Source organism: Apteryx rowi, unplaced genomic scaffold (assembly GCF_003343035.1).
Source record: "Apteryx rowi isolate R43461 unplaced genomic scaffold, aptRow1 scaffold_140, whole genome shotgun sequence".
NCBI classification, from domain to species: Eukaryota; Metazoa; Chordata; class Aves; order Apterygiformes; family Apterygidae; genus Apteryx; species Apteryx rowi.
This window is the reverse complement of record NW_020447642.1, coordinates 1,077,416-1,097,785: the sequence shown is the minus strand read 5'-3', so window position 1 is coordinate 1,097,785 and position 20,370 is coordinate 1,077,416. Positions and strand designations below refer to the sequence as shown.

Below are 20,370 nucleotides of genomic sequence, written 5' to 3'. Positions count from 1 at the left end.
CCTTTTCAAATTCAGAATAACGGAGCATACAATTTTTACATTTTTCAGGCCACAGTTGTTTCTTTTCCTTTCTCTTCTATTTTTTTACCGATAGACAGAACGCGATAGATCAGACAGACTGAGCGGCAGTCCAAGGCTTAAGCAGTCTAAGAACGGATGTTATTTTGATTTGATATTTGACTTGGAGCACTTCCCAGCATCCGTCAAAGAGTTAATTCTCCTCTGGCTTGCTGAAATCGCATCCCCTGGCATAAAAGTTTGTCTGATAAAGCTTCTTCTTGAAAGCGTTTGCTATTTTCTGTCCGTGAGTCTTTCAGAGGGAGGTGCAGACGCCGGACGCGGAGCTGGGCACGGCCTGGCCCCTCACCTGGCCTCGGGCTCCCTGGCTCCTGCTGCCGCCCGAGCACGGCCACCAAGGGCAGCGCTGCCGTTGCCTTAGAAGGGCTTCACCTGAGATTTCAAAGACGTTACGGACACATCCCTCTCTTCACTACCTCCTGGCTGATGCAAGAAAAACAAATAATGCAAACACCATGCGTCAGATTTAGATAAAGAACGTATTTTCCCCCAATATTGCTTCTATTGGCAGGCATGCAGGCTTTGGGGGTCCTCAGTGCGCACTATTTCAATTTCCTTATGAAAGATTATAAATATTTCTGTCTCTGCAGCTAGAGAGTTTCTGGAAGACATACTGAATGAAAACGAGGGTGGCCAAGTTTCAGCTTCAATGGGAAACTTTAACTGTGATTTACTGTGAAAAAAGCAGGTCGTTCCCTTGCTCCTCACAGCCCCCTGCATCCCTCACTGCGCTCCCCATCTGTTTCCGATGGGCCGTGTTGTCTGCACGCTTCTCATGCCACCGCTGACGGGTTACAACACCTAACCTGACAGGGCACAGAGTAAAACAAATGACTCTCTTCTCCCTGCAAAAATTCTTGTCATTGCAAAATGTCACGCACACAAGTTTGCAAGGAAACCGGTTTGCGCCTGCACCAATTTCATAATACGCTCTTTAGCTGGATGGAGCCACGTTTTACACTACGCCCCTTAACACTAACATTTCATTTGCAGTAAATATTGTTTTCAAAGCTACTGGAGATCCACATGTTCTCGCTTGTTCTAGAGATCTTCCTCGAGCGGAGATCTTTGGCCCCAGCTTTGCAGAGAAGCGAAACCCCTCGTAGCTCCTGAGGCCACTGGCCGCCCGCCGAGACGCAACGCTGGGGCGCCTGGGCAGCGCCCATCCGGGAAAGGCCACGTGGCATCTCCTGGCAATGTGACACGGAGCGTGAGCCACGGGGAGGCTGCCCAAACTCCGCATCCCTCCGCCTCAGGTGTCTCGGTTTCTGAAGCACTGATCCAGGCCAGAAGTCTCCATGAAGGAGCCTCGGGCCACGCAGTCAACCCTACACTTTGCACTTGTACAAAGCATGCCGCACTAACCGCTGATGAACTGACGGCAAAAAACCCCGCACAGGCATACTCCACGTTTCCGAGGCAAGAGAAACAATATCCTGTGGCAAAGCTCTCTAATCGCGACTAGCCCAGTTCAAACAGAAGAGAAGGAATAGCTGAAATCCAGCTCACGCAAGGCACAAAACGCATACAAAATATTGTCAAATACCACTGAACAAAAAGCACCAGTGAATACAATAATTCATTTTGAGCAAGAAAAAAAGCTATTTTTTCCAGATAAAATTTTCCAGATAAATTGCAGATAAACTACTGCAAACAGACTGGATCCTTGGACCATCAGAATTTAGATGATGCCTTGACTTTTTCACCTGGGCAGGACAGGACAGTCGCTTCTGCCTGAGACGGCGGCCGTGCTGACAGCGTGCTGGCGGGAACACCATCTGCTGATGGTAGCTGAGCAGGGAAAACAAAGAGAGGGCACAGAGGAAATGGAAGGCCTATTTTTCTTGGATGGTGATTAATACTACTTTGCAATGCCATGAAGAATTGCACCCAGCAGATGCAGCCATGAAGATCCTTGAAAGCTGTAGGAAACCTCCCGGGCTCAGAAACGTGGCTCTCGCATTGCCCCCTAGCCAGTCTTGCAGAAGTCCGAAGGGAAGGGAGAGATCAGCTTAAGGCAGGCAGCGTGGCAGGCAGTTTACTCCTGAAAGGTGCTCAGGACAGGCAGGTTTGTGAGAAGAGATTCAAAGTTTTAAACTGCTATAGTTGGTTTTAAATGACATCCAAACTGATTACTATATTGATGTGTTATCACTGCTTGTTGTGCAAATGCCTCAACAAAGTTCTAACTTGGTGATACAAAGCTCAACACCTCCATCATCCCCTTCATTCACCATATTTGCATGTTACAATTAAGAACTGAGCTCTGATTCCGGTAACTTATTCCTTGAAGACTTCTGTTTTACTTCTGAGATGGGATCAACCTCCATCGTACTGCACATGCACACATGCAGTTTCTTGGTGGAAGGTATCACCATGAGAACATGCAGACTGGTGTCAGGAAATTACCACCTCAGTTGCATGTGGGTAATGATAACAGGCCATGGTTCCATACCATTTCCCAAGATGAAATGTTAAAACTGCTATGATAAAGTCTGAACAGTGAGAATCAGAGAACAAATAGCTGTGAATCTGAGAAACTCCAGATGCATCAAGTAGCAAGCTTTAATAGAGTTTGTATAAAAGAAAAAGGGGAGAACTTCACTTCAATAAAAATGACAGAGGTAAGACAGGAAAAGAATTTTTACTCCTAAATGATAACTATAAAGAAATCAAAATGTGCATAATAATTTTCAGAGTGGGATGAGAGCTGTATAAACATCTAGATATAGCACAAGAGTGATCCGATATAAAAAGACAATTGCTCAACAGCTGGATCTTGTGCATCTATCTGGCTCCTGGTCCCATTCAGCACAGTTTTGATATTGATTGCACTGCAGTAGGAACATATTTTAACTCAAACTAAGAAGCTGTAAAGACAAAAAGTTCAGGCACCAGAAGATACAGAGATGGCTGGTAGTCAGGAAAGCAACATGAGAAAGGGAGTTAATGTGCAGTTTTGGCCTAAAGTGGATTTTTACAGCCAAAGTCTTTCAAAAACAGGATTTACTAAAGAAATGCTGATCTCCTTTAAAGCACTCAGTGGCTGGAACCAGTGCTAAAACAGCAGTTCTCATGTGCATCCACAAAGTTGTCCCTGGGGAGTTCTGATGTCAGCTTTCAAAGACGACATAATGAAGTAGATGCCAGTATGTCTGAGGGTCTGATTAGAAAAAAAAAGATTTGTGAAGGATAAGAATGAAGCTTTATTTCAATATTTTTCTAAGCCCTTTTGCTTATTTTCAGTGTGGTTAACTTCACAGAATCACAGAATAATTCAGCTGGAAGGGACCTCTAGAAGTCTCTAGTACAACCTTCTGCTCAAAGCAAAGCCAGCTATGGGGTCAGACTAGGTTGCTCATGGATTTATCCAATTGAATCGTGAAAACTCCGAAGACGGAGACTCAACAACTTCTCTGGGCAACCCGTTCCAATGCTTGATTTTCCTCATGGTGGGAATGTTTTTCCTTATATCCAGTCTGAACCTCTCCTGTTCCAGTTTATGCCTGCTGTCTCTCATCCTCCCACCACGCATCCCTGGGAAGATCCTGGTTCCATCTTCTCGATGACCTTTGTGTAGGTATGGGCAGGCTGCTATTAGATCGCCCCTCAGCCTTCTCCTCTCCAGGCTGAACAAGCCCCATTCTCTCAGCCTCTCCTCAGAGGGCAAGTGCACCAGCCTCCAAAAACCTTGGTGGCCCTCTACTGAAGTTGCTCCAGTCTGTTGATGTCTTTCTTGAACTGGGGGGTCGAAAACTGGATGCAGAATTTGAGATGAAGTCTAACCTGTATAAACAGCATGCAAGAGCCCTTATATCCTATATGCTGCTTTAGTTTGTTCTCTAAAGGAAACAATTCTCCTTTTAGAGCCTGTCCTGGAGTCCTTATTGGGATTTTACCTACACATCACGGTAGCCAAATGCGCATTGAATGCCTGGTGCAAATTAGGAGCAAGTGCATGGAGCTATGTTAGCAAGAGAGATCAAGCCTTGAGTAAATCTTTACTGCCACAAAAATGCAGAACTTAACTCTTCTGTCTGAAGTCTTGACAAAACCAAGCTTTGTAGTTGGTGACACCCATTGCTTACCGTGGCAGGGGAGAGTTATATGAAAGAAGCATATGCACTTTTAACAGTTAGAAGAATTTAAAAAATGCAGTCAAGTACCAATTGGAATGTGCGCATTCCCTATATTCATTTGAATTATTGGAGTATTATTTCTACTTTTGATTTCTTCATCTCACATGAATCTAGACAAATTGGAAAGAGTTCATAAAAATGATTCAAGAATGATCTAGGACTGGGTAATCTTTCATATCATGGGAAACTAATGAAGTGTATTCTCTTTAATTTGCCCAAGCAAACATAAAAATGGGACATGATAAAGTCTACACATAATGGAGATTTTCACCATAGCAGGGAAGGGCATAATGTGATCCAGTGTTTAGGGACAGACCAGAAATAAACCCGTATTTTAACAGTGAGATTAATTTACCTGAGCAACAACCTAGGGATGCCATGAGTTCTCCTTCACTCGACTTTTAAAAATCAAGGCTGGATATCTTTAGAAAAATATGAAAAGATGATAGAGATCAAAGAGAAGGCATTTCTTTGGTATAAACATTATCGGGCTAGATTTTTTTGGCTAGTGTTTTATAGAAGATCAGAGTGGGTGATCAAGTAGTTTCCGCTGGATTTAAAAATCTCTCTGTAGGGTACGCTGACGTGTATCATGAGATCTTTTGCTAAAAAAAATGGAGTTACAGGATTCCAACTGTTATATTTACTAAATATTTTTCATAACTTTTCTGTAGAACCCACAAAAAAGCTGAAAATATTACCCAAACTAAAAATGGAAAATTATTTACTATAACTTCCATTGACTCTTAAAACATCTCAGTACAGAGAGACTAACTCCAAAATCAATATAACCCTAAACAGTATCCCTTAACATAACTGCCCATGGGAATTATATTCTGTTAATTGTATCTTGCTTTCTTTGCAGAACTATAGTGCATCAAGCTTTAAGCAGTTTTGGTACTGAATAAAAGGTAAAAAAAACAAAAAACAAAAAAACCTCTTCCAAGATGAACTCAAGTTAGATAAAAACAAAGTATTAAATCTTGCATTTGATGAAACACAAAATCATCCACAAAAATTCAACCCGATCATGAATGATCTTAATGATAAAAAAACTCCTCTTAACCTGAAAGAATGGAATGTGTGGGTGGTAAGTAAAAGAAGATAAATGAAATTAACCTAAGGGAATATGGATTCACTCTTTTTCATTAATCATCGCATTTGGTTTTGCTGAAAACCTGGAAAGGACACATTACTGAATGCCACTTTTTATAATTTTCAAGCAAGCATTATAGCTAGGATATTTCAGTTCACTAGATAATCACCACTGCTAGCAAAAGATAAATGTATTCAGAAGTTAATATGGTGTAGGCTATTCTGAGCGAATTGCTTTTTTAAAGAGGAATTCATAAAAAAGCCTCAGTTTTACCCGAATCATTGCCCATGGGCACAGTGTCTCTTCTGCAGCCCACAGGGATTACTGCAATTTCTTTGTAAGCTTCCAGAATATGGAATGTACTGCAATTCCCTCCTAGGCTATCAAGTGGTTTTACTGAATGTTTTTTTGTGCAAGAGCTTGTGAAGCCAACTGTCAATACAGAAGGTTATGTTGAAATGAGGCTCTTAAGAGCCAGCTTTTCCTAACAAGAGGCACATACTGTATTTACTAAAATTTTAAATGCCTTATATCTGTGCTAGAACAATAACCATTTAAAAAGTAGTATAATTTGTTTTTCCTAGCTCTGAGACCATCTGCACACTTAAGGCACATACATGTATTTGATCAGAAGAGCAGGATATGTGGGAACCCTCTTCCCCCTTGGCTCAAGGGTAGCAGAAAAAAAAAACAATTCACGATGATTTAACAGCACTTCTGGAAAAGTGTGGTTGTCTAAGAACCGCTTTGCAGCGAGAAGAATGCATGAGAAATATTCAAACTTTCTCTGGGTTAATTGCCACTTTGGGCACATCCACTATGTTGCTTAAGCATAACTGCCTCTTTCCTCATCAACTTCGCCTCCAAACATAGTGCGTCTCTGAAAGCCTTCTTAGCTACATCTGAAAAAAACATCACTGATCTGGCATCCTAAGGCAGGATCAAGGCTTTAAGGCATAATCCTTTCCTAAGTCTTGAGGATAAACGGCATCTTGCAACACGGTATCCAAAAAATGTAACAAAACCCAGCATTAACAAAACCCAAAAGAAAATAATAGAAAAAGAATTTGCCTCTGAATTCTTTCTTTAAGAAGAATTTGGTGATTAAACAGCATTGCTGAGAGGGAGGAATGACTTTCCTGTCTTTCAAAAGTATTGGAGATTTCAGAAGTGTCTGTCCCACTGTGGAATGAAAATACCAATTGTTTTTATGTCCTTTACATTTCTTACCAGTTCAAGGAGACCTCTGATCCCTTTTTTTTCCTGTATCAAATCTTGTAAACTGAAGACGACACTGGAGTGTCTCCCACTCTGATACGGCTGTCCCCAGCTGCCACTGCTTTACATCACCGGTACCAATAATTCGTCATTCACCTGCAGATTTTTATTCCATTAAGCAGCACCTCCCACGCTGCCACGCTGCCCAGGGCCGGGGCAGGCAAGGCACGACACCCTGCCGTCGCTGGCCCTCGGAGGAGGACACCGAGGAGCGAGGCAGGGGGAGACAGGCCCTCGGAGCCCTTCCCCGCTTCCCCAACAACCAGCGATGCCCCCGAGGTGCCCTCAAAGCCCAGAGCGCTGCAGGTTTCCCTGCAGCTGACGTGACACCACATATTCTCCTGCTGAATAAACACTTGTATGGCCCCCAACTTATTCATCCCCACCACATTTGCCTCCTCTTGTCGCCTTTTTCTGTTACTGATGCCTTTAGAGACCCATCTCTTCCTCCCGCCTCCCCTTTCACTCTCCCAGATACACTGGTCCTTGCGCAGCATCAGAGAAGGTCATAAAACTCTCCTGCCAAGAGCTGGGAAGTCCTCCTCCTTTTGTATACTTCTTTTCTACACGTTTGGGAGGAGCCGGGGAAAGGAGCTACGTTTGTCGCTGATTTAGATTCAACTCATGCAAGAATCTGTGCATCACTCTGCCTCCTGCTGCTGTGTTTTATACCCCAGGCCAAGAATGGGACTGGATATTAGCAGGATGATAAAATAAACTCAGGGACCAGGAGAAAGAGACGGGAGGGAAAAGCAAGGAAAAAGAAGCAAGGAAAGGAGGAGGAGACAACTTCTGGTTTTAGGAAAGTGGAGATATTTGAGTGAATCTGCAAGAAAAGGAATGATAGGAAAGCAAAGACATAGATAGTTACAGATTTGAGGTAGCTTAAATTTAGAAGTCCAACGTGAACTACATAGGCTTTCTTTGTTTGCTGCAGAAGCACTGAGCATCTTATGGGAAAGTGCACTGGAATGAATCACACCTCTGAGAAATCCTGCTCCAGGCGCCTTGAAATGGGCACTTAGACAGCGTGGTCACTTCTTAACATCTGGAGTTTAGTAGCAGGGAGGGACATGAAGGGGGCAAAAAGGATCATTTTATGGTGAGGAAAGACGTAACTGCAGGAAACAAGGAACCCTTTTCCATATAGGCTCTTCTGGCAGGCGCGGAGAACTTCCTCGAGGCCCATGGCAACAACGGAAACTAAGGAGTGCAACATGCAGAAGGGGAGAATTCTCTCTAGAGAGGGGCTAAGGAAACTGCCCACTTTCCCCACCACCAGTAGGCCTGTCCTACCCCCTTAGTAGCCGTCTCTTGTCCTGCGGACACGAAGATTCATGTTGCTCAGTCACTATTTCTTGCCACGGGGTCGTGATGCCAACTCGCCTGGGACGGTTCATTTATCCCATAACCCCCGCTGCCTCCCCTGGACAAACTAACTGCGCGCTGTAATGATGGTAGCAAAGAAATGTAGTCGTTCTCTGAGAACTAGAAAAAATTTTAAGCAAGTTTTTCTTTTCCCATTTTAGCAGGGAGAGTTGCAAGCTGCCACGAGCACCTGAGAACGGGGAATATGCCCCTGAACTTTGGAAGAACATTTTCCCTTCTCAGACATTCACGGCATTGAGAGGTGCCTGGCGTTTCCAGGCTGTCAGCTGAAGTCACTGTACACAATACAAGATTTTTAACCCTGTCTTGTCTCTTAAAAAAAATCCTTTTATCCTCAATTCTTTTGCCATCTAAAGCCCAATTCACTAATATCCTTAGTCCTAAGCTTTCATTTGTGTAAAAACCAGGAACTCCACCAATATAACCAAACTTGCACATTTTTTAAAATGCAAGAACATTGCTGGGCTTTGTCTTTATCTGTTTTGGGGAAGAAGAGAAGAAAGCTGCTAGATGTTAAGAGACACATTATCAAGTGCAAACTATGGTTCTGAAGTTGGCTAAATGGCATGATTGGGAGAGCAGAGTTATTGCTATCCACAGTTTAGAAAAAATACACAAATAAAGATGAAGAGTTATCATAATGTTAGGAACTAACTTTGAAAAAGCCTTGAGCAGAGTGTATTTAAAGTCTAAAGTTACTGCGTCTGCTGAGAAGGTAATATTTCACTTAAAATCTTAATGCTGTACTAACATTTTTTTCCATTGGGGTTTAGCTGACAGCATACAAATGCAAGCTAGATAAAAGGCAAGTCTAACAAAAGATTTATTTATTTTTCCACCCCTAGAAGAGGCAATGTAATTTACAGGGGCCTATATAGACACCAGGATAGAGAAATAAAAGACAACCAAGTCTGCTTCGTGCTTGGAGCCGCTGCGCAAGCCTCTGCCGTCCTCCGTGGCTCGGCTCAGCGGATGGCCAGCGCTCCCCAGCCCGGCTGGCTGCGGGCTCTCGTGCTCACACCGCGACACAGCGGTGGATTTCTGCACGGAGGATCACTCGCTTTCCTTACTGCCCAAAATCATTCACAGATTTGAACTCCTTCCCTTGTAATCCCCAGTGCTCATTAAGCTTACCAGGAAAGGGTCTCCCAGCCCTTCCTCTCGCTTTCCTGGGAAGCGCTCTGTCCAAAGCGGGAAGCAACACCTTCCGGCCCAGCTCACCGACCCGCACCGTGAACAGCCATCGCCAAACCCACCGAGCTCTTAACAACCACAAACTCCTTGGGAAGCACACAACTCCTTTCCTGTCAGCTGGAAAACCTTCCAGCTTGAGAGCAGAGGTTTTCATACACTAATCCTTTCACTTTATACAAATGTATAAATGGAGAACTCTATTTAAACACACAGATAAGTGGGATTAACACAGAATTCATTGCTGCCTTTTGACAGCATCTAGGCAAGTGATAAACCCTTGGGAGTGAAACGACCTTCCCCCTTGTTTCTGTGGATATTGTGACACCAAAGCTACAACACTGACACATGATTTTTCACCAGCCTAAAATAATGACAAATAAGTGAGAGAGCACGCCAAGACTCCTTGCTTCATGCGTTCTAAGATACGTATTATGCTCTTACTTCCTAAGGACTGTTAGAGTCAAGCACAATACACAGTTTACTCTACTCAAGATGTTAGTTCAAGTACTCTGAAAACAGACTCAAGTGCCTCTTGGAGCGATACGGATAGGGTCCTCACTTTTGTAAGCTCTCATTATATTAACCAAAGAGCAATGAAGAGCTCACTGGAAATTGTTGCCTTCTCATGCCCTTTTTGTTGCTATTTGCCTTCCGTTTAGACCCATCTGAAAATACCAGCTCTATACTGCTTGGACTGGTGGGGTCCAGATCACAGACACAAGAGCAATACCCATCATCACAGTCCACGGTCCTCTGGCTCACAGACCTCCCCCTACTGTGTCGTGTTTTCATGCCTTCTCAGAAATATCCTAGGAGATCTCAGCACTTTGCTAGGGAAGCAAAAGGGAAGCAAGGTGTCAACTTTCCTGTGATGTTTCCAGACCAGTGACATAAGCAAAACCAGCAAAATCCATGGCAAAAACATGGAAATGGTGCCTCATGTCTCCACCAAGGATTACCTTTGCCACCTCCTGCATTTGTAGCAGGCCCCGTCTGGTCTCTTGGCTCTAATGCTGCTGCTCTACCAGCATAATCAGTAACTTGCCACAAACATACTCCTTTTTGGACAAACGTATCTGAGAATTCAAAACAAAGCTATTCTATTAAGTTTTGCAATTTTAAGTGAGATAGACTCATTTTCCTTGTAGCTTGACATATGTTTAATGCTGATGTGATGGGCAAACCACAGCAATCCTACTCTACTGAGACAAAGTTTCAGCTAAAAGCATGGCTTCTCTGACCCTAGTTCAGTGCCACATGAGAGCTGTGAAAGGAGGAAGATGCTGAAACACCCTATAAAGATGAGCACAGGCAGTACAGTCTGCAGCAGAAGTTGTGGCACACTTATACGACTTACTAGATTCAGTGTTGATGAAATACAAAGAGATGTTAGCTGTTAAAATAAATAGCTGAAAAAGTCCATTATTCAAAGTCTTGGCCAAAATATTCAAAATTCTTGGCCAGATCTGTGCAGGATTTCGCAGAATGGCAAAAACATCTAAGCAAAAGGCCATTCCTCCAAATTTCAATGCATTGATCTAAAACACACAGGTATCAGTAAAGCTTCAAAAAAAGATCACCAGAATATTCTACCTGAGCAAAAATTTATTTTTCAGTCAGCCTGTTTTCCAGTATATCTGAAGTATTATGGTTGTTATTCAGTATTGTTCCTAAGAAGATGCATACTATGGATTCATTTATATTAAAGCAAATAACTCTGAGGAAAAACCCTCGGCACCATGCCAGGGATGGCCTGTCAGACAAAGACAATATGAATTGGGTGCAATATCTGTGCCAATTTCCCTTGACATGTGGCAACTGCTGTAGTCTCCAGTGGACGCTGGGACGTGGTCCAGCAGACGTATCTCCTGTACATGGATATGCTCCTTTATCTGGACACTGCAAGATGGGTGTATATCACTCCCACTCCCTAAGGGTTATTAGAGATTTAGTCATGTGGATTTACGAGTCCACACTAACTTTGGGTTGCACCCCTCCAAGCATACACCAAATAAGGTTTGCTTTTGACTCTGAATCTCACCAGAGATGCTGAGATGAGAGGAGTTTACTGGAGAATTCCAATTAAAATAGACGCTGTCTACTTTATGCTTGAAAGTTTGCTTTCCCTTTTCCAAAAGCTTTCTCCTCTGAGGCCACAACTATCACTGCACAGAGTGAAGAGACACAGCGTTATCTCTGTGAGCTACGCTGCATCATCCATCCTAGGAGCTCGCCTGCCAGGAATAAATCTCCCCTGCTCACAGCATATCAGTAATGAATACAGATCACTTACCTGTTGCCTTTTCAGGATTATTGCACATAAAACATTGCCAAGTTCCTGCTTCCTCACTGTAGCCGAATAAATCAAAGAACCTCACTTCTTCCAGGTGCATCTGTACATGGTCCAGATCCTAGGCCAATAATGAAAAAAAACCAAAGCCATTCACCATGTGAACTGCTGCACAGTTAACAGCTCGTAAAACGCAACCACAAAGGGCAGCGCATCAGGATCTAACAAGTGTCATCTTTCATATTTTTCATGTGGACAAACAACCTGCCTGGGCAGATGTACTAAGCAGGACACATCTCTCTTTTTATCATCAGTAGCAGCTAATATAACAAGTCTTTAGGAGGTAGAGGCCTGGTTTGGGGTTTTTTTTTGCCTCTTCAACATTCCTGCCAGCTGCACTCTTAGCAGTCCTGCCCAGCACATTTCCCTCCAGCTGAATCTGCTTGATTACTTCCGGCCCTCTCTTAGGGCTTTTCCATGACCCACAATTTAGTGGTCTCTGCTAATAGTCTCAACTGCTGGGGACTTCCTCCCTTCTACGGGGGCAACACATCAGAACAAGAGCTAACAACTCAGCAGTGGCTGGTCCCCCCCCCCCTTTTTTTTTTTCTTTTAAAGAACAGAGGTTCTGAACCCAAATCTCCTGTGAGAAGCACTAATGTACTAATATGAATGTTTATTTCCAAAACTGCAGCAATGACGGGATGAATTATATTAGACAAAACATATCCATGTGAATGCGACGTTCTTACTCTCCCAGCGAGAACAGTCAAGGAAGTACGAATTGTGCATCTTAAAAGAAAATTTAATGTCCAACTTGATCTAAGAAGCCTACAGAAACTACACTTGCAGCTTCGAGTACTGGAAAAGCTGGAGAATACTCTCTTTTGGACAATTAATAATACTGTATAATTCAGTGTAATTTAAACCCAGTTATTTAATTTTAAAAATGATTGTGATCTCACACTTAAACAAAGGCTGGTGTTAAACAACACTCAGTTACTGACTACAAACACAAAGGAAATTGCCAAGACCGCTCAGAAAACAGTCCTCTTTATTTGTGTGGGGTCTTCATAGATCTTGCAATACTGTATGCAGCAGCCCAAAGAAAACATGAATTTACACAGTTCATACAGTAAATGGAAAAAATACCTTCTCTTGCCAGGGACATTAGTTCAACCCACTGAACAAGGCTGCACAAAGGACAGAGTTGTCTGATTCAGGCCTTTTCCATGTGTATCTATTTCAAAACATTTACAGAATAAGAGAGAGAAAAAACCCATAGCTCAGAGGAGAGACCCAACGGCACCGCTTCTCTCCTCCCCGGTCTCTTTCGGACTGGGACGTGGTCAGGAAGCAGCTGTTTTCCCGAGAACCAAAATGGCCCGAGATGACCTCACTGCCCCCGCTGCCACTCAGCCGTCGCCCAGGAGAACATGCAGCATTACCCAGAGATGTTTCCGTATTAGCCTTACTGGAGAGCAGCGGTACAGCCGTGAGAACAGCAGTGTTTGGCCATGCCCCAGTCCTTGGGTCGTGAGCTCTGTTTACTCCGGCTTCAGGCTCAGGTGTCCCACGGTGAACCTGGCTGGCTGGAGCTGGCTGGACCAGTGGACTACACTGACACTTATGCCTCAGATGCACCTTTGCTTGGCTTGCAGGAGAGTGCTCTCCGGGCAGTAACACCCCACGCAGCTTGTCTCTCCGCTCCCGCAGGGAAGACAACCGGCCCCACTGCGGCAGCTATCTCACCCCAGGCCCTTCCTATTGCAACGTCACTTCAGAGCTTGGCACCCCACTTAAACGCCCATGGCCCATCCTGCTGAGCTCAGCCTGGGGGCAGCAGCAGTTGCCAGAAGAAGGGTAAGAAAAAGCTGGCGACACCTGAAACTGCCTTGGCTGTAAGCTCTGTGAACACACCAAGCCCTGGACACTGATGCTTTTAAATAAAATTCCAAGGAGAATATCTCATATAAGATCTGTCAAACCAAGATGGCTTTTCCAAGTCCAGCTGTTCTCCAGCCCGGCCTTGCTCCCGGGCAGGGCACAGAGGGCTGCATGCTCACCAGCAGAAGGAGCCCGTGGCGTTCTTCTGGTTCTCCTTTGGTGTCCAGGCTCCCTGCTATCCTCTGTATTTGGGGAATCGTATCCTACTGCTGCATGTGGCATAACATTTGGTTGTGCAGTTCCTTATACTTTGTGTGCCTTGTTCCCTGGTGTCAAGGCTGCATTCATGCTTTAGCGTTTTCCCTGAGGCTGACCCTCCTCTAGAAGCATGTGCATCAGGCAGTGTGTTTGCACAGTCTGCTGCTGGCCTGCTCTGCCTCACAGCACTCAAACACCGGCTTCCTGGAAACAGCCAGTAAAACTTCATCATTGTGCTCTTTAACTGCTCTTTATACATTGCTGAAGTTCATGTTTTCCTCCAAAGGGGAATTTTACACATTCACGGAATTTAGCTGACTGTTGTGCTCCACAGCTGGAGAGCTGTGCAACCTTCGATCCTATTTCTTCCACTGGTCTGCCAGTGGCAGATCTCAGACAGAGTCTACCTTCAGATACGTCAGGCACGCTGCTGCGAGCTTCAGGGCTGGTGACTCCTCAGGCAGGAGGACCTGGGAGAGCAGAAGAGCCAGACTGCATCCAGCCAGCTTCTTAAAATTTCCTTCCCACTTTAAGTTCTTGATCCAGTGCAAGAAGCCCCCCCGAGTATGGAAAGGTGCAACAAAGCGTGTCCAGGAACATGCCCTGCCCTGATGTGCCCTGGCTCTGATCTCCCTTGGTCTGAGGTTCTGAGAGGACACAAGATGGACAAAATGATGATAGTATTGCTCTGAGTGGAGCTGCGCCAGGCATTATAAGGACACATGAATCAAACTCAGAAAAAACTCTAGGAACCTCTCCATCCTGTGAAAAATCTCTTTAGTTGCTGTAACGAGTCAGTAGACCAGAAGAAAGGCAAATATCATTGAAAGACCAATGCAGCAATCTTTCTTACACTTACCTTTCTACTCTGTTATAGTGGAAATAATGTGAAACAAGACACTTATTTTAGGGGGGGGACTGCATGGTAAAAGCCTAATTGGGGAGATTTATCTCATCCTTATGCTACATCACCTTGAAATTTTCAGCGACTCCATTGTGAAAACGTGGCACTTTGCTGCTGCATAAACTGAGACAGCAAACAAAGAACAAGAGAACACAACTAACAATGGCTTAAGAATGTTAATTATTCTCTCGCAAGGCTACTCAACAAAAGACTAAAAGACTATCTTAAGGATCACATGGGGCTCATAAAGTAGTCACCATGTCTCTCTTCTGACACAGCATGAGTCAACACAAAGAATTCTGCAATGAGCTCAAAACCAGTTCAGTTTTTATAATGTAGCCTGTGTGTACTTTGATAAAGAACTATGAAGCAACTGAACGGAAATCTGTGAGGATGTACATCTGGAAATACTTTACTTTTGGCACATTTTAAGCAGTGTAGTATAAATATTTTTTGTGGCATGAACATACTGCCCAGTGATACATGACATTCTTTCTATAAGCTAGGTATTCGTTGCAAATTCCTTGCACACATATATCAGGCCAAATCCAAAGATCTGTTACAGTGATGTAAATCTAAAAATATTTCTCAGAATTTACCCTGGAATAACTTATTGATGTAATATATTCTTCTCCAGGTTTGCAAAATGCTTTACCAAATTAAAAAAAAAAAGTGTAAATTCATTTATTCTGGATTAGCTCAGTGTCACAGGGTAAAATGTTGAGCAATCGTGGAACAATTGTTACAATATTGGCTTCACTGTGGTTCCTGTTTACTTCAGTAGGGTTGTACCCTACTTTCCTCCGCGTGCTCATACAGCACAGAATTTCCTTGATTCTGATAAGGCCATTTAGACTTTACTGGAACATGACTTATAAAATTTGAATATAATACAGGACTTTGATACTGCATTTACATCAACACATTTCAAAAAAATTTATATGAAAAAATAAATACTACATTTATCAAAATAACCACACTTCTACAACTTTGCTTTCTGCATTAGTAGAAGAGGAATAATATTAACAACTACAATAAAATATTACAAGATTTGACAAAATTAAGTTCCATTAATAACAGGAAGAGCTTACTGAAAGTAAAAATTCAGAGTACTGCAGAAGCTTATTCTGTCAAGCAAAATCGTTATTAGGTCATGTTTGGAATCTACTGCAGAAGGCTCCTCTAGCTAGTATTTTTGGGAACGTACAAGTTAAAAGAAATCTTCCTTGCAGTAGACCCAGATCTTGCTCCCAGAAAACTCAATGGAACTTTTCCGAGTAAACTCAGTGAAAGTTTTACTAGAAGCAAATTCAGGTTCTGTATTAGTCAGCAAAACCAAAACAGAGAACATAAACCCAGCAGCATGCTGCAGAGACCAGTGCTGAACTTTAAAGTCTTTTAACACTTCAGATGTAGTACATTTACTTGACTGTCTTCAGCCTCTGAAGGACATTATGTAATCTACAACTCCCAGAGTTTCCAATTTGCTACTTAATCCATTAAATCAGTAAAGATCAGTATCTTATTTTCCAGCTCAGCTATTCTAGGAACTCAAAGATACTGTTACTGTCATGAAATGATGAAACTTCCCAAAATAGGCCAAATGCTAGTAACAGTAGTAGGATTATGCAACCAAGACACTAGAGAGTAACCACGTTTCCAGGGTGTTGGACATACTTTGTAGAATTTATATGTATGATGCACTACATCTAATTCTACCCATGAAAAAATGTTATTTTTTAAGCTCTTTATTCACCCCAAACTCTTTTACACTCAACCAGCTCTGACTTTTGACTAGCAGCTTTTGGCATGGACTCAAGTTAAGCCACTATTAAACAGAAAGACATTTCTAATGCCTTCAGATGACTCAGGCTAGGATTTCAAAAGCAGCTAAAATACTTAGTGCAAGCTCCAATGTGTCTAAGTAAAACTGGCCCATAAGCTGGGTCTCAGATTTGGGGATCCCCTACTCCCCTTGCAAGCCACAGTGGGAGTTCCCAGTTCAATGCAGAATTATCGAGTTTCAGAAGGTGTTTTGAACAAAACCCCTGTTTTTAAATCAGCCATAACCTTAGTAAATTAATCTTATTCAGTCAGACAATTTTTATGCTTAAAATACTCTGAGAGAAAATATTTTAAAATCATGTTTGACAATTCATTTCATCCAATTTAGCTGGATGGAGATGTTCAGGAATAAATAGATATTTGTTTTACAAACCTACAGTGTTCTCTTCCAAGAAGCCTGATTAATAGCTTTGAAATAGCATTCCCTAAAATCCTTGAGACAGTAAACAGCTTTGAATGAGTAATCTTTTAAACTGACGGGGGTAACTAATGGTGCACGTGCAAATGATCGTTCCCATAAAATCCAACTCTGTGTTTAACTAGGTGACTTTCCAAGTGGCTGCCAAACAGCCCATAATGGCAGCTAATTTGAATCTAGAGTTTGAAACTGTTCATGTGAGTAGGAAAAAGTCCATATGTACCATCACTAGTTTTCATCACTTCAGGAACAATTCCCACGAGGCGTGTAGGAGGGATTAGAGAACAAGCCTGGAGACCTTTCAAAGCACAGTACAAAGTAACACCATGGACCCGCTGCAGAGCTTGAAAACATAATAGTTGGTGAACATTTTTCAATCCCCCCGCAAGCTGAGGGCTTCATATGAAAGAGAGGTCACATGCACACACTGCGAACCGCCATATGGTCATCCAGTTGAAGAGGACCTGGCGGGTTAGTGGGTGTAAATGCTTGGAAGAACCCCGAGCTAAGGCAAACAGCCTTAACCACAGTCCTCAAAGCACAAAGAACTTCCCTTTCTGAACACACGCACGCAGCATTCCCCTCGTATGGAGCACTGCTTTGCAGAGGTGTTGAAAATCTTTTTACTGCTTTGACAGACCCTTTTATGATCCTACCTGTGCTCACAGACCAACTCTCCTCCAGTTCGCATCTGCGCAGGCTAACTCCTGTTTACTGCCTTTTGGCCAACATAGTTATTGTTTATGTGGAAATGTTACATTAAAGGAATAATTCATGTATTTATTTATTCTCAAGTAAGCCAGTAGACAGAAGCAAGGAGGAGATGTTGATGTGATTGTCCTTAAATTAAGTCAATGTAAAAATACCATCGCCATTACTGGCAACAGGATTGGGCCTAATTCCTCATTTCTAAGGACTTTATAACTTGCACAGCTTTAGGTGTACTGTGTGAGAGACGAGAAGAAACGAGGAAAAAGAAGAGAAACGAGGAAAAAGGAGAAACGAGGAGAAAGGAGAGAAACGAGGGGAGAAGGGCAGGGTAAGGGAAAGAAAGTTTTGTTTTTCACTGTAGGAGTACAGCAAAGATTTGTTATAGCTATTGCAAAGATCTCTGTAGAACAGTTCTAAAAGTCAGTGTGAAATTCTTCTGCCACTCTTTTTTTCCAGAGAGAAAATGCTTACCTTTTGGTGTGGAAATGTAGACTGGATCATGGCAGTTTCAAAGCTGTGTGTCCCCTTGAGCTGCGTCTTCTCCCACAGGGCCTTAAGGACTTGCACAGGATTACTGTGTATGGACAAGGGTTCTGCAAACAAGCTCTGAGGAAAATATTGAAAACAGTATTTCAAGTATTTTTTACTTGGTCATTAATAAACAGCATCTTGTTCTTATTTCATAATGGGACAGTCATGCAAAATAATGAGGAATTAGTTCATTTCTCTCTAAGGAGTTACAATAGATCCATGTGCACACAATTAGATAAATCCCCCAAATATTTCATTTGCTTAGGGGAGTTTTTTTATAGTACATTATATGTCTTTAAGATCCTTGGCTCACTGATGATTATATATCAACTACTATCATGCGTAGCAACTTGCATGTCATGTTTGTATTTAAATGCTAGTTTAACAAAATGTTAGTAGCGCTGGCTTCTGTAAGCTAGATGTACATCTCAGTGACGTACTTCTTTTTTGCAAATGACAAGGAGATGTCATTTAGCAGTTAATGCAAAGAGATGATTAGCACCATCGCATGTTTGCATATGCTTAGCTGGGCCTGACTGCAACTCTTGGTCCTTGCGGGGGGAAGAGTAATTGTGCAATTATTGCTTGTGACTACACTGGATTATGCTGCGACTGCACTGAGCAGACACTGGGACAAAATGCAAGAGAAAAAACTCCACTGAACATGTTCAATGCAGATTCTACTGCTAGAATACAAGAAGTTTCATCTCCTGAACATTCACAAAACAAGGTGAAACAGCACAAGGTGAAGCCTGTCTTAGATTGGGTGCTATCGTCTCAAAAGTGACCTATTTTCAAAGGACCTTATGTTGCCTTAAATTCTTCTAACATTTCAACAGGGTTGTGTTGAATATAATAATATAATAATTTATAAACTGCTCACAGAAAGTCAACGTTAAAAGAACACTACTGCACTTGTGAGAGCTTAGCATTTATGCCTCTATTAAATTTTTTTTACATGATCTTGTAATTAAAAATTGCATTTGCATGCAGGAGACAAGTTAAGAGTGCACAAGCACATCTGATCTTCCAGATTTCAAACACCTGATTTCACAATATGAATAATGTCCTTTTAACATAGGTTTCATGGATTCATGTTCCTTGTTCTCTTTCCAAGAAGAAAACCAACAATGCAAATTCCACCCTGTGGTACCAAACTGCCGCAGACACACTTCATCGGTAAGGCTCAAACCCAAGATTACCGAAACGGCTTCTGCCCTCTGGGCCAGTGACGTAATTCAGTGGCTGCAGCGCTCCGTCATATTCGGCGCGAGCTAGCACTGGAAGGGGACGGGATACCTACGACTCCATCGGATTTTACGGAAATTTGCTGACTGCTATGGAAAGGTAAAAGGGCCCTGGGGTCCATCCAATTTGGCAGGATTATGCGGGGATGGCAAAATCCTTTCACAAACAACACTGTCCTAACAAATTTCTTGCTCCTGCTTCGAAGCACGTAGACCCTAGAGCTGCTGAGAGAAACGGTCACCAGAAATTTTTAACATGGCCCAGGCAATGCATTTTTTCCAGCTATGCTGTCAGAAGCAGCTGGATCGTTTTGTCCAAATTAAAATTAAAAAACAGTCAGCTTGAGGCAACCACCTGGCACGAGAAAATGGCAGCCCAATTAGTTAGTGTTTGGCAAATTTATGAGCGACTATAAGCAAGGCATTAGAAAAGGACACGTCAGGCAGTCATTGCTCAATAGGGCTGCCATACGGGCATAATACTTGCGCGCCTGACAACAGAAATTAAACCATAAATCAAGTGGCAGTAGAGGATGATTTTAATGAACAAACCTGTGAAATCAAGTATCTCATCTATAGAATATTCTCTCTAAGATCATTCCTTATTCTACCTCTGTTCCTTTTGTTAATAATCATTTAGCTATAAGAAAATTTCTCTCTCAGATCAACATAATAGACCTTAACAGAAACATTCTTCTCTTCCTAGTGGCCAAAAGCTACTCTGCTGAAAACACAGTAATAATTTGCAGTTTCACAACTTCCACCCAAGCATTTCGAAACATGATATAACTATTCACTAATATTTTTAAAATCAAATGGAAAGCAGGGTCATGAAATTAAGGATCTGCTCTGGAGACCTGAGAGAAAAGCTCTCTCTTCCTGCATTCCAGAAAAGTAAAAGCTATGTCAAAGCGAATATAGAGTGACTGGCAAAAAAAGATGAATAAAAATATGGTAACTTATATGGAAATTCTTAGAAATCATATATTATTCTTTTGACTGTGAATCTATGACAAATCTGCTGAAAGCTACATTTTTATCACTGGCCTTTCATTTAACTTATTATTAACACACTATAAAATATGTTTTATGTCAAATTTATCTC

General features: G+C 42.4%; 1 protein-coding gene across 2 annotated transcripts in view; it reads right to left on the bottom strand.

Annotated features, from left to right (window-relative positions):
* The window catches only part of VEPH1 (ventricular zone expressed PH domain containing 1), an 89,951-nt gene that overhangs the window by 8,120 nt on the left and 61,461 nt on the right, over positions 1-20,370 (bottom strand). Inside the window, exons 10-11 of one of the 2 annotated variants that reach the window (XM_026057796.1) lie at positions 17,959-18,093; positions 11,468-11,585 (exon numbers count right to left, since the gene is read on the bottom strand). In XM_026057796.1, coding sequence (XP_025913581.1) covers positions 11,468-11,585; positions 17,959-18,093 — 253 coding nt within the window. The remainder of the gene's footprint in view (positions 1-11,467; positions 11,586-17,958; positions 18,094-20,370) is intronic. The other variant, XM_026057797.1, reaches the window with a different exon arrangement.